General features: G+C 43.7%; 2 protein-coding genes across 3 annotated transcripts in view; one reads left to right on the top strand and one right to left on the bottom strand.

The window, feature by feature from the left end:
- The window catches only part of LOC146679744 (protein NLRC3-like), a gene marked incomplete at its 5' end in the record, with an annotated part of 19,878 nt that extends 19,225 nt beyond the window's left edge, over positions 1 to 653 (top strand). Inside the window, one exon of the mRNA XM_085450427.1 lies at positions 1 to 653. This exon is cut by the window's left edge and continues 1,388 nt beyond it.
- Positions 654 to 6,710: 6,057 nt separating this feature from the next.
- LOC146679745 (uncharacterized) overlaps positions 6,711 to 14,967 on the bottom strand; it is a 37,504-nt gene continuing 29,247 nt past the window's right edge. The window contains exons 1-3 of one of the 2 annotated variants that reach the window (XM_085450162.1): positions 11,480 to 12,329; positions 6,887 to 7,072; positions 6,711 to 6,755 (exon numbers count right to left, since the gene is read on the bottom strand). In XM_085450162.1, coding sequence (XP_085306288.1) covers positions 6,726 to 6,755; positions 6,887 to 7,072; positions 11,480 to 11,566 — 303 coding nt within the window. In that variant the 5' untranslated portion in view covers positions 11,567 to 12,329 and the 3' untranslated portion in view covers positions 6,711 to 6,725. Of the gene's footprint in view, positions 6,756 to 6,886; positions 7,073 to 11,479; positions 12,330 to 14,967 lie in introns of those variants that run through there. The other variant, XM_085450161.1, reaches the window with a different exon arrangement.

Consider the following 14,967-nt stretch of genomic DNA (forward strand, 5'->3'; position numbering starts at 1 on the left):
GGCGCTGTTGGCACCACTGATTGCTGATCAGCTGTTCTCTGATGATCTGATTGATACTGTGAATAACGGGACTCACTGAACTCTGTGACACAGTGAAGATTACAGAGTTTAACTTCACCCTTTAAGACTGACCACAGAACCAAGTCCGCCAGAGCTTTTGTTATATTTTTACATGCTGTGGAGCCATTTGTGGGAGCATTTCAAGTTGCTATACATCAATACAACTGTTATAGCCCTAATTTTAATAATATGTATGCATTAAGTCCATAGTAACTACATAAACTGCAAAAAAACCTCTGCTCATCCATCTCTGTGTGTATCAGGATACATTTGGTTCATAATACACAGAAAAATCAGAGTTATTACCTGTAATAAATGTGAAAGATTCCTGCAGTGATAACCAGGCAGGACTGAAACACATCCAAGCTGTCACCACGGTAACAGCACCGCCCATCCACAGGTGAGGGGAGGAGCAAAAAGAGGGACTTTGACCATTTTATACTAAAAACACTCAACTAATGTTTCTAATATGAAACAAATAAGCCCACATTAATGTGAGCGTTTATTAAATAATAATAATGATGATTTCCTCCTGATCTCATTTCCACAGCAGAGAAAACTGTGGTGTATATTGAGGTGGAGGGTGTGGTCTGTGGCTCAGGTGTAGAGTGAGGGTGGGGTGCACCACAGCAGCATGCTGGGACTGCTGAGGGTGGAGGAGGGAGTGATGATGACATCAGAGCTGCAGCACAGAGACCAGTGAACACACAGTCTGTTCATCTTTGCATAGATACAATATACAGCACAATATTGAATGACAGACACGCTGTGGGAGCTTCCACAGATACACTGACGTCAGCATCCAGAGTCCTCCTGCTGCTCCCCCCTCAGAGCCCCGTGATCAGCACCAACACATTCAGTTAGATGACAGAGTCCAGCTGCAGCTAGAATCAGCTCCCCTCTGTGAACAACAGCACAGCGTCAGTGTTTCACACTCAGTGAAAGGAGGAAACAGCAGAAGAACACCATGTGTGCTACGTTTCCCAGGACACACTACAAACTGCACAAATACAGAGCAGCACGTGGAAGGACCTGGAGCTGCATTTACAGAGCTGCAGACAGCGTGATGTCCTGTATGGACAGGTGGAAGGAAGCAAGTCCTCAGCTGGAACACTCGTGTTTGTCCACAGACAGGAAACACAGCAGGAAACTTCCTCACAGAAGTGCAGCTCATGGATAACACACTTCCTGTCAGTCAGAATGAGGCTGCAGCCAAACACAGAAAGGTGTTTTTGTCCAGATGAGCCCAGAGAAGAAACACGAGTGTTCACAGACATCAGAAGCTCAGAGAGGTGAAACATGAGGTTGGAGTCCTCGTCAGCATCCAGAAGAGCTGCTGTGAAACCCTGAGTACTCATGACAGACTCTGATGGCACAAACACATCATGATTCAAACAGAAAGACAAACATGGAGCTCCTGATCCTCCTGCATGAGAACAAGCTGACATGAGCGCTGTGTCTGAGAGTGTCTCCCTGTCACAGTGACAATAACACAGCTGCTGCTCACAGTCATTAAACTGACCTGAGGTCAGCTGTGCTCCTTACATATGAACCATGTGACCTCACATCAGTGCTGTGGATGACTGTAGTCATAGAAGAGTAGAGCTGTAGCAGGTGGTGTGAGGAGGAGGTGGTGTATTCTAGTTAACGCAGTACTGAAACACTCCAGCAGAGGGCGCTGTTAAGTCCTTATTGTAACACAGTTACTGTGTGCAGTTAGACTTCATACATAATCTGCACTTATTTCCATCAGACATGCTGTCAGTAAATGATTGGTTTCTATTGATTCTACTTCCTGTTGACTCGTTTGATGACAGTGAAACAATCACAGCTGATTGTGTGATGATGTAAACTGTCACTGTTACATTCAGTGTGTGTGACATAATGTTAGTGCAGGCTGATAACAGCCTGGTTCTGTTAGAAACACATGAACGTGTCCATAGATCAGTGTGTGTTTAACATGAGAGCTTCAGCCCTGCTGATGTGTTAAATAAAGACATGCAGGAAAACTGATGAGACTCTGAAATAACTCTTTATATTTATAATGTAACTCTGCATCAAAAGAACAACAAAGGATCCCAGACAGGTTTCTGTGAACAAAGACCATTCTGATGTTTCTGTGTTTCTAACACTTTGACATTATTAGTAAACAGACTGCAGTGAGCAGCATTTATAAAGAGCTTCTATATAAAGATATGACAGCTGTTTGACAAGTTTATCACTCTGTGTTTGGACCTGATCAGTCCAGCTGTTTACTTGAAACATGTTCATTTACCTGTTCTGTTATATTCATGTTCTTGTCTCTGTTGAAAACACATTTTAATGTCCCTCAGATTTTTCTCCCAGATGAATAAATATAAAAATGACACAAACTGACTGCAGCTACTTTTTGTCCTTTCTGTCAAAAACCTTCATGTGACTCATGAGAGACACGTTTCAGCTGTTTGTGACAGATCAGAGGCCAACAAGTCATTTATAACACTTTCCATCATTGTTTAAAGTTCTCAGTGTTTCTGTGTTGCTGCGTATAGGATCTCCCAGCATCATCACTGTGCTGTCCAATCATTGTGTGCGAGGTTACCCTTATAGTGCGATGTGTGTTTGCACAAAGAGAAGCATGTGTGTCAAATATAAATAAGCACAGAACAGAAACAGCTGCTCGTTTCTTCTGTTTAGAGTCAAGTTAGTGTTTTGTGTCTTTGTTTGAGGCCTGATGTCGAGCAGAGGTGTGTGTAACTGCACTGGTCTGTTATATGTGTGAAGTGTGTGCTTCTCTTCAGCATCATCTTTGTCACTGCTGATTCCTTTGTGTCATCATGTGTTGAGAAGAGAGAACAGTTATAACGGAGGAGCAAAAGGAAGCCCTGAAATCTGCATCAACAAGGAAGTGTTGGCTCACCAGTGATCCCAGCAGAGCCACTGGTTTGGCTCCAGTTGTTCTAGATTCAATGATGTTGTTGCTACAGATACATGTCAGCATCTTTATTGAATTTTATATGAAGCAGAAATGGCGTCATTAGGAGAAGAAGAGGAGAACAAGTCCGGCGAGGAGGCAGCAGCTCTTAAAGATGAAACAGCAGCTCAGCCCTGAGCTCAGAGAGCTGCACATGAAAAAGCTCCTCAAGCAGATCCTGTCAGAGGTTTGTCATCAACAGGAGGAACTGTTCACATCATAGGATGAAGATGCTGTCAGCTGGATGAAGAAGGTTATTTAATGCAAACGTTCACACTGAAGTCAAATTGTTGTCGTGTTGAACAGATTCATGTACTGATCGTCTCCAGAATGTTAGAAGAGCTTCAATGAATCATTAGAAACAACTTACAGCTGCACAGCTGTGTCAAACACATCTGTGTGTCATTGTGGGATTGTTGTGTTTCTACATGTGACACACGTCTAAAACATGCACACAATCTGAACACAAACAGGGACTCATGTGTTCCCACAGCCAGATGCTGAGAGCCATTTCCTTGTAGTCCTGTGTCTACATACATGAACCATTAGATGTTATTGGAATGATTGTCAGCTCTGATAGTTTCATGTGTGTTTAGCTGGACGCTGTTTGATCCTCGACATGTTTAAAGGTGTCCAGTCCTGAGACACTGGGGCTGGAAACAGCTGTGATGTCATTGGACTGTCACACAGACAGAAGTGCATGAAGTGAGCAGCCGAGGAGCCGCTGATGTTTTGGATTCAACAGCATTTGAAAGGTCGACACAGACACATTTGCACACAGAAAGCTGAATCTGTCATATGCCACAGTGAACTCACTGTTCAGTGTTTTTCAGGAAGCTTCTTAACTGCCTCTGCTGCCAAACAAGCAGCTGATGTCCTTGAGAAGAAGCTGAAGAAGTCTTCAACAACAAATACAGGAAGTGGACTTTCAAATACTAGATTCACTTTAGACTCACAGAGAAATGACTCAACCAGCTGTGTTTGACTCTATGAAAGGTCAGTGTGTGTCTGCACACAGACTGTTGTGTTGGACTGTTATTCAGTTGTCTGCTGAATGTTTTCAAATGTCTGCATCTCAGCTGTGATGAGGCTGGGGGTCATGGGAGGCCACCGTAGCAGCCTCTTCAACATCATGACATCATCATAAATGCTGCTGGACTGTCTGATGGGCTGACGGTGAAAAAGCCGTCGGGAAGGAAACAGAAGACATTTCAGAGGCTGCAGCAGATTTCTTTGATTCGGGGCCTTTTTCAGCTTTATTGGACAGAGCAGTGAAGATAAGTGACAGCAAAGCAGAGAGAAAGGGGGCGTGGCCCGGGTCAAAGCCAGGCCAGCTGCTCTCCACCTCGTGGTCACCTGCTCATCCTAGTGAGCTCCACCAGCAGCCCTTTCACACACTTTACACTGTCAAACACTGTGTGTGGACCTCAGCTAACAACAGGCTACATTTAAGTCTGGACTACATGCTTTTATATTGTTTTTATTCCATCAGCAGCTCAACATCATGAGCAGCTTTGACATAAAGACATCAAACTCAAGCTGACTTTAAACTACTTTTAATACAGGGGCTCAAAAACAACAACATCTTTATTATATATCAGGACACAAAGTCATTTCATCTCAAAGGGAAACAGCTTTATTTGGAATAACCAGCACTATCAACTGGTTTGGGATCTCCACCAGTTTCATGTCTTTGCAGCTTCTCCAACAAAGTTCCTGTAAAATCAGCATGTTTGTCTTTATTGGTTTGATAGTGATTGATTATTCAGTCCCAATCTGCTGTCATCTAAAGAACAAAATGATGTTTCTATGAGTCACAAAGCTCCAGATGTTGTCGGCTTCACAAAGAAAACAAAGAACTTAAACACAAAGTGTTTGGAGCCAAAATGTTCCCAAGCTGCTCTTTTTGAAATGGCAGAGGTACAGTGGTGTCTAACAGCACACTGTGGAAGGCAAACATGTTATTGTTGGATGAAACTTCATGAATCCTTTGTAGATTTGAGCTGTTGGAGCCTTTCTTTTCTCTTCAGGTGTACAGATGCTGAGGAGGCAGGTGAAGCAGGTGGAGCTGTTGTGATGCTGGCAGAGGGTGTGTCTTAGTAACTCTGTGAGGCAGAACTGGATCCAACATTGTGGATGTGTTGATGTTGGAGCCATTAAGAGTCTCTGGCCACACTGTAGGATTTCCCTTTGATCCACTGTGGGGGCATTTTGGAGTCTGTCAGTGAAACTCTTCATGTTTGTGTTTGACTCCAGTTTATAGAAACAGAGAAATGTGTCATGCTTTTGTTCGGCCTCCACAAATACACACATTTGTTCATTGGTTGGACTTTTTGGAAGGAGACACATTGAAAACCATGTTAATAAGATCTTGTTGTTTCCTGTGGATCCGACACAGAGAGTGGACTTCAGACAGAAAGCGTGGAAGAGATTTTAGAGGCCGTGTGTGGCAACAGGAAGTTTCTGTGTGTTTGCTGATCTTACATGTGGAAAACAACACGTGATGTTTGTGAAGTTCTACAATGATCATTGTTCTCACAGCATTTTGAGTGGGAACAGTTCAAACTGGGAGTAGTGGGAGTTATTTACTGATTGAAACAAGCTGAATGTTTCTGTGACGATGAAGATCAGCAGCTCAGCTGATCAATGAACTGACATCTATCAGTCGTTTCATGAGATGAAGTCATCAGCAGACATTTGTTCTGACTGTGTGATGAATGTCAGAACGTCAGGGCTCTGCTTTAGTCACTGCTTGATGATCATTGGCTCATTGTTGAATCCAGGGCCCAGTCTGACCTCTGACCTTTGCTGCAGGTCTTCTGTGTTATCTCCACTTTCATGTCTGATCTTCTGCTGTATCGTCCAAAATAAACATCTGGATCATTTCCAACACTTCAGCAGATCTTTAGTTTGGGCAGTGCAGCACAGAATAACACATATTGTACTATACTGCCCACTTCCTGATCTTATTGGATCTGTGTGTGAGGTTGGTGAAGGAAACACATGTTTACTGAGTGAGTCGCTGCCATTAGGAACTAGTTTTTATATCACAGCCTGGAAATCACACAGGACCATTTCTGCAAGTGAAAAGTCGTCATTGGAGGAAAATGATTGTGTAGTTTGTGCGACTGAAGAATTGTCCCAACTACATGTGCTGCTGACCCTTGACCTTTTCTTTAGGTGCACAGAGGAGTCTGTGGGAACATCCAGAACTGAGGCATCTTGTGTACAAACGTGTTCAGACCAGATGTCAAATGATGTCAGATGTCATCCGTGAATGGATGCAACTGTGGATCGTTCCAATAAAATGAGGCAGTTTTGTAAGTACAAGCCCACTACAACCCATCATCAACATTTTAAATTACATTATACATCTTCACTGATATAAAGCACCACTATTTTAACCTGATTCACTTTTTCCACCCTAACAGTTCATTCCTCAAATCAAACAAGATATTTGACCCTAAAAAAATGCATCAACAAATAATTTTGTAATAAAATATTTATTCTTCAACTTTTACAAGTGAAATCAAACAAGTGTGTTTAAGAGTGAAACCAGAGTGGAAGCTGCTCATATAGAGTCCAACCCAGGCTAAAGTAAGCTGAGTAGAGCAGCACCATCAAAGTGTCGGCTCTCTGAACACGGTGCAAGATCGCCATCTGCAGGAGAAAACTAGTTTTTCTCGCCCTCCTCGTCAACATCAAGATGATGTCATCGTACAGCAACTGATTCCCTGTCCGTCTGGAACAAAGCATTTACATTAAAAAAGACATTTACAGAAAATACAAACACCAACAACACATCTCATCATCACATATTTTATTATTTATTATATTATATATTTTTATTGTACCATCAACATCAACAAATACCAGCATATTTTCTTTGAGATTGAGTAGAGTGGACCTTTCCCTTGGTTCACTTCCTGCTCGCAGCATCAGCTGACCTCTGACTTCCTGGTTAAGGTCTCTCAGCGTTGACTGGAATATCAAATCGGACTCACACCATGTTCTTGTAATGTGGTCATGTCTGTCAGCTGTTTGAAGAGCATCTCTGGCCTAAACACAATAGGAAGAACAACAACACGGCAAAAAAAACCAACACATTTCCATATTAGATGAAGGGCACCGTAACTGGAAATGGTAACATTCATCTGATGCTGCTTTGGATTTATCTTCTGTTTTAGATCAACTTTGATCACTTCGACCCATCTTAAGTCCGTTTGTTCTAACTTCTCACTAACATCTCGTATGATTTCAGATCCCTGCTGTTCCCCAGCTGCCCTGTAGGTGGCCTCAGTGTGTCTCACACCATTTACAGATGATTACAGGTCGTTTACAGTTCAAACAGGTCCAACATAAGAAATATGCAGAAAATATCCTGCTATAACACTTTGGGTCAAAGTGCAGATGTTCCAGATGTTCTGAGTCTGTCTGTGTTTCATGTTAACATGTAGATGTTGGACCAAAGTGAAGCTTTTTGATGTGACAGCAGGAATGTGAAGTGTAACTCTGAGCTGTAGGAAATGAAACTAAACGGACTTTTTCTCCTTTATTTATAGGAAAGTGTAGGAGAGCAACAGATGAACAAGCGTTACTGTAACAGGAAACATCAGAGGACCTTTATGTTCATCATCATCACTGTTTCCTTGTTCTGTCACAAACACACAACACTTCCTGCTCTCTCTCTGATGGATCTGATTGGCTGTTTCATTCACAGGAGGTCAGGGCGTCACACAAACAGCTTTAACTGCACAACGACACACTTTAAATCATCTGCAGACAAACCTGTGTGTTTGATTTATGAAGAAATAATAAAGACGTGTGTACAGCTGTCCATGAAGCAGCTTCTCACACAAACTCTGACACTTCAGCCACTTTAATTCCTGCAAAGCTGCGTAATAAAGAGCTGTGACTGCTATGAGCTGCTGATGATGACTGCATGAAGCTCTCAGCTGAAGCTTCTTTCATTTATTTTAATGTTAATGTCGCCTTTTTAAGTCTGTGTGAGGATTTTAATGACACACATTAAAGGAGCTTCTTTGATTAGAACCAAATTCATGTTGATTTTCAGCCTGAAATGATAAAAACTTTAATAATTCTGTTTATAATCATCAACCTGGAGACTAATGAAAAGTATAATAGTGAAAAAAAGCCTTTATTATTTGAGTAATGCCTGAATCTGCTCAGAGACGGAGACAACACAGAGGTGTTGATGACAGTTTGACATTAACTGAATTAAAAACAAAGTGCTCTTATTGTGAAAATCTGCCTCCTACTTCTTTAAATCATTTTTATGTATTTTTTAACCTCACAGTGAAACATTGAGGCATTAATCTGACACAGTTCGATCAGCAGCTGTGTTTTCACTGACGTTTCACTTTGATTTGTTCAGACTGAGCAGAGAGGATCGGTTCTCTGTGTGCGCACTGCTGAGAAACACAAGCTCATTTCTGCTGTTTCATGAAAAGTGTTATGGAGGAACAAGAAGTTCAGCCTCTAAACTCTCAGCGTGAGGACTGAGTGAAGAGTTTCAGAGCAGAGAGTTTTGGCTCACAGCTTTTAGCGTCTACACAAAGAGACGATTACGCACTTGATCTGAGAACATCTCCACCTCCTACAAACAAACTCTCCTACGAGCAGCTGTCACAACCACAACAGGCAGAAGACTGGATTTCTTCAGGTCAGATTTACTGCAGGTTGCATAAATTTTGTGTCACAGACTTTGTAGTTCACATTTGTGTGACTCGTTTAAATCTTCTCCTCCTGAAAGTGAAACTCTTACAAACACATCAGGCCACAACCTGCTGCAGGTTAATGATTGATCTGAAGGCAGCTGACCTTTGAGCAGGAACTTGTGAGTCTTTTATTGTGTTTAGCACTGCCAAGTGCTGGCCTCTGCTTCCACCATCACATTTACACTGGTAGGTTCAGCACTGCTGCCTGCTTCAGACTGAATCCAGCAGCACAAAGACACAAGTTAATAAAATCAGCATCTATTCCTTTATCACTGCTTTGTTACAGAGGAGAACAACGCTCCAGTAACGCGTAATCCCATTATTTTTTTGAAGTAACGAGTAAAGTAAGGGATTACTATTGCAAAATCAGTAATTAGATTACCGTTACTTTCCCGTAGGAACGCTGCGTTACTGCGTTACTAAAACCGTGATTTTTTTGCGAGAATGTCTCACGACAGTGACGTAAGCGAGTGCGCCGTTAGTGACAACAGCTGTGTGCAGATCAACAGTGGATCACATATCGAGTGCAGAGAGAGTATGAGCTGCAGCGTTTAAAGCGTGGAAGTACTGACCTTACTTTGAGTTTGATTCCATAAAAAGTGACAAAAACATTAGTGTCCGCTGTGCGTGGGAAGAAAACTTCTTTTTACAGCGAAAAAACCCCTAAACTTCCAACAAGCACCGAGTAGCTACGACGTAATGGGAAACTCACAGAGAAACTGCCGGATTCTTCCACTGACCGCGGCACACCTGCACCAGGGTAAACCTCCGCCTACCCCACTCCTGCTTTACAGGTGAAAATAGAGCAACAGGACCGCTGAGTCTTTGACTTTATTTATTTTCTGCTGTGTTTTACTTGCATCTATTTGAAAGACTGAGTGTAAACACACAAAATATTTTATTTTATGAGCTGGAATGTGCAGAAAATAGGTTTAAATGTTAAACTCATTTCTTCCAGTCAGAGAATGTTGCAGATAATTAAATGTTTGCTTGATGCATAAAGTTAAAAGATTAAATCTAATAAAACAAGTTAGAAAAAGAGACTTTTCCATCTGATTACATTTTGTATGATGGATTATGCAGAAAAAGTAGAATTGGGCTGAAAGATCTATCACTTTATCACCTCTTCAGGTTGTAAATCGTGTTTTTAAAAAGTAACTAAGTAATTAATTACTTTTGAAAATAAGTAATCAGTAAAGTAACGGGATTACTTTTTTTGGGAAGTAATTAGTTACTGATTACTGTTTTCAAGTAACTTGCCCAACACTGGACAGAGTGTTGGCTTCATCACCGACACACGTCACCACATCAGGAAACAGCTGGTTCAGTGAGTATTTAAGGTTCACTGCAGACAAACTGGAGAAAAACGAATCACATGAAACATTTGTTACTGGTTTCTGACCTCGTCGTAGAGACTCACATACCTGTGTTCTGCTATCAGTGTGATCACATGTGCTGGTACAGTTTGCCAGGTTGACCCATGTAACCTCCACTATCCTGTAGACGTGGAATATGTTTCACATATGGATCGCTTCATTACTCGACTATGACTGTGTGCTTCACAGGTGCTTACTGAAGTGCTGCTTTACACAAAACCAGACAGTAAAAATAAGAACTGCAGGTCCAGACCACAGGTTTATGTGTTGATAATGATGATGTGCAGTCACTCATTGTCACAGGATACTTCCTGCAATGATGCTACAGGTCACGCAGTTCTGCAGAGGTGGAGGAAACAGATGCTTTTCCTAACAGAGACACTTTAATGACTTAAAGAATCTAACTGACACACAAACCTCAGTTTGTCTGACATTCATGAGAGTAAACTGCTCCTGAATGTTCTGTTAGTTCACTGGATGTTCACCTGACTTCAAATGTAAAGATCCCTGAGACAAACTCTCACGAGTTCAGCGGCGACGCGATCGCACAACCAGCCGCGACGTTAAAGGCCGACGCGCTCACTACCTTTGGTTACAGCTCTCAGCTCACACGACATACACAAAAATAATGACAACACGAGTCCTCTGTAGGACGTCACTGTGGTTTACTGACAATGTTCTCAACAACAGACGCACAACCCTGGTTTGGTCTGGTTATTTGTGTTGTACGGCTTCGTTGGTCTGACGAGCTTTTAGGGATGTCAGCAGAAGGATTTCACGTGCTGAGGTCATATTTATGAATCAACCTGAACAGCTAATACTTTACCTCTTTATTTTATAACACATATGAACACGTTATAGTAGATTTGTGCAATGTGTGTTTCACGTCTTTATGGGCGTATAGATCTGTAAACAGGCTGATGGGTGTGTGTCTGTTTATTGTAGCGGTGCAGAAATGTTAAAAATGATGATAATAACAACACTTCTCACATCAGGCTACAACACAAACCTCCTGATAGCTGCAAACACCAAAACCCCCAACGACAGGCGCACAAAGAGCGAGCAGGGACCCACCCTGACAGCATGTGAGCCTCCTACTACGACTCACTGTGGAGCAACACAACACCAGGAGACGGAGGATATGAGAGAGGATACAACTGCTGTGGGGGAGCAGCCACACACTCCACAGGAGACGACGGGGTGAGAGATGGTTCGGTGCTCCTAACATCATGTGGACGCTTGTCTGCACATAAACAAACCTCACCTAACCCCACCTCCTTTCTCTTTTTGCAGGGTGGGGTGCTCCATCCTTACACACTTTGCACCACGTGGCTCTCCATCTATTCGTTTACCTTCTTGGGTCTCTTCCTCCTCTGTCCCAGCCCATTGAGGCGATCGCTGGGGTCCAGCCTGTAGTGGGAGTGGCTGTCCTCGCTCATCCTGTCCCCGTCCACTCCGGGTTATTCCTTTCTTCTTTCTGTCCTCTGAATCGAGCTGACCTCTCTCCTCTCTGGTGCTCGCTCTCTGAGCCGGCGGAGCATGAGAGAGAGGAGTGGTTGGGGAGAGGGAGGGGAGACGAGCGAGGGAGGGAGGGAGCACAATGGTGTTGCCATGGCAGCAGCTGCCACCAGTGTTTATCTGGAAACGTCGCTGGCAAACCAGAATAGTTGCCACACGTTGCCACACTCGCACACTCGGCTGCCATACGTTTGTGTGCGACCTGCCCGTGGCTTCCTCGTTACAGACACACCGAGAGGAAACGCTCAGACACAAAGGCCGAACATGAACGAACACTCGTGTGTGGGAGGAACAGGGCACAGACTCCACGCCGTCGTTAAAGATGGCGTGTGTGCTAAACGGAGCTGTGCGCTGATCGATCAGTCAAGTGAAAAAAACAAAGGAAGCTGTCTGGATGGAGTTTGCTGCTCCCACTAATCAAAGAGATGCATCACAGCTGGAGCTGATTGATGCACGAGCCACCGTTTGCACCACCGACTCCACGCTTGTGTTTCCTTTCTGCACCATGTTGTTAACACTGACCCCACACGGTGTTCATGAGCTAAAGAAATCAGGATGATTTCACGGACTCACACAGACCCACACAGACACACACAGACCCACACAGATCCACACAGATTAAACATTAATGTTCCCAACACAGATTTACATGAGAATGACAGGACATCATAGCCCCCCCTGCCCCCCCTGATATTACATCACTTCAATCCCAAACAGAAGGAAAGATCAAATCTGTCTTGAACCTCTGCTTCAAAGTTACAGGAACACTGGAGTCACTCTCACTGTCAGAGACCTCAGTGTGTTGGAAGCTGCTAGAAGAAGCAGATGGGGGAGAGGAAGAGGAGGGCCACGGTGCTGATCTGAGGAAGTCTTCTGATCAAACCACAGCAGACCAACAAGCCCGACGTCGTTCTGATCCAACATGAAGGCTTCCATCTGTCTATTCTGTCACATCGCACACGTCTCAAGTCATCCTGTTCAACCCATCACAACATAATAGTAACAATAAAACAAAGGCAGTGGAGCGTTCACCACGAGCTTCTACAAAAGTGCACGTTCATTTTAATAAAACTGTTTTTACAGCAGTGTGCGAACATTAATATGTTGTAACCAAACGTTTGTTACACCAGCTGCACTGAACCTGTGGAGACTGGAAGTTATTTGCTGCTGGTTTGTTCAGACCTGTTACTGCACACCTTGCATAGTTTGCATAGTTTCCTTCACTGCATGCAAAGAGACGAGGCGGGTGGAAACCTGCGACCCTGAACACATCACCAGTCCATCACAGTCAAACACTCACGGCTGTAATCTATTTCAAATCAAAGTGTTTGCACGGTGAGAAGAAGCTGGCGTCGCTGGGGGAGCGTGCGCCCGGCTGCACTTAAACACAATCTTCATTGGTGCTGTGAAACATCCACGTCTCACTTCATCTGCAAAGAAACCTGATGCATCGCTTTGGAAATATTTGAAATCCCTCATTTGTCACTATGCACGACGAGTCGACCGGCTGACCAACCTCAGGTTATGCAGCGAGTGCTGAGAAGCAGCTAAATGGCTGCAGTGACTTTATTCCCTGAGTGGGTGTGTGTGCATGAAAGCCAAAGGGGGGCTGTGTAAGAAACAAGGGGAGTCTCTGTTGTGCTCACAAAGAGGAAACCAAGATCTGGATTTTATGGCCGAAAGAAGAAAACATCTTTTCAAAGTTTCCCAGGCCCACTGTGGAGACGCCCACAGCTCCCAGTGACACTGACCCACACTGACACCACCTCCATTCCTCACTGTGATAGGCCGGGAGGAGAAGATCCACACACACATTCACATCAGGACAAAGTCCCACATTCCCCTGTGCCCCACACACACACACACACACACACACACACACACACACACACACACACGTCCTGCATGCTAAGAAGTGAGTGAAGGATGCAGAGGTGTTGAGACGGACACTGAGGATGTGGGAGCACAGACACCGTTCAGCCTGTGTTTGTGTATCAGAATGAATCAGGCAGAAAAACATTAAAAGCAAACTGGTTGTCCTAAAGTGAATCAGGCTGCAGTCAAACTTCAGCTGATCTCTCATCAAAGCTCCCAGATCGATTCGTGCTCCAGTTTCACCATTTCAGCAACACTGTGGGAGAACGGGGTCAGCTTCCAGCAGGGGCCACGATTATGCACAGAAGGAAGACGGAACACGGCCGGTCCTTCAACCATCGTATGGATGTAAGAGCCTAACACAGGTAACACAGGTCACAGCAGCAGAGCTGGCAGCAGCTTTGTGCGCTTGTAGAAAACTCAGCGGTACTGCAGAGGTTGTGTACTTTACCAGGGAAACGTATGTGTTTTGTGTGTGGTTGAAGATTTCCAGGTTGTGTGTTCTCCTGTTTTATTCAGTTTATCAGAAGTCAGCAACTAAAATGTAAAAGCAGCTAAAAAGAAAAGACAATGATAGCATTGTGTGCACAGTGTGTTACAGAGCTGTTGGTGGCAGTCCAATCCAATCCAATCTTATTTATAAAGCACTTTAAAATAGCCAGCACAGGAACAAAGTGCTGCACGGAAAATAAGTTAAAACAATAGAACAACAGAAAACAGCAAAATAAATAAATAAAACACATAAAACATCAAATGAAAACAAAACAAGATAAAACAGCATCGAATCACCTAAAAACAACTGAAATAAAAACCAACATCTCACGTGGTGTCAAAGCTCAGGGTAAAGAGGCGGGTTTTCAAGACTTAAAAACAGGTAAAGAAGAGGCCTGTCTGATCTCCAAAGGAAGCTCGCTCCACAGTTTGCAGCTGCTACAGCAAAAGCAGGATCTCCTCTAAGTTTACGCCCAGTCCTGGGTACATGCAGGAGCAGCTGATCAGCTGGCCTGTATGAGGCTGTCGCAGCTCAGAGAGATGAGATGGGGCGAGGCCATGGAGAGCTTTAAAAGTAAATAAAAGAATTTTAAAATGAATCCTAAAAGAAATGGGCAGCCAGTGACGTGAAGCTAAAACAGGGGAAATGTGCTCAAACTTTCGAGTGCCAGTTAAAAGACGAGCTGCAGCATTTTGACTAATATATGATGCGCTGACCCCAACATGAAGGTCATCACAGTAATGCAGCCGAGTGCTGACAAAGGCCTGGATCACTGTCTCAAAGTGCTGCCGTGAAAGAATTGGCTTTGTTTTTGCAGCTGCCTGAGCTGAAAGAAGCTAGATTTGACCACTGCCTTGATTTGACCACTGCAGGTAGAATGAAATGCCAGCATGTTGTTCACACTTCTTACCCGAGCTGTTCTCCAGCGCATCCGTGAGTGTGGCTGTGAACAGA

The sequence above is a fragment of the Copadichromis virginalis genome, unplaced genomic scaffold, assembly GCF_057382275.1.
Source record: "Copadichromis virginalis isolate Kocher_CV1m ecotype Utaka unplaced genomic scaffold, C_Virginalis_male_GT1.1 unmapped_scaffold_1, whole genome shotgun sequence".
Classification (NCBI taxonomy): domain Eukaryota; kingdom Metazoa; phylum Chordata; class Actinopteri; order Cichliformes; family Cichlidae; genus Copadichromis; species Copadichromis virginalis.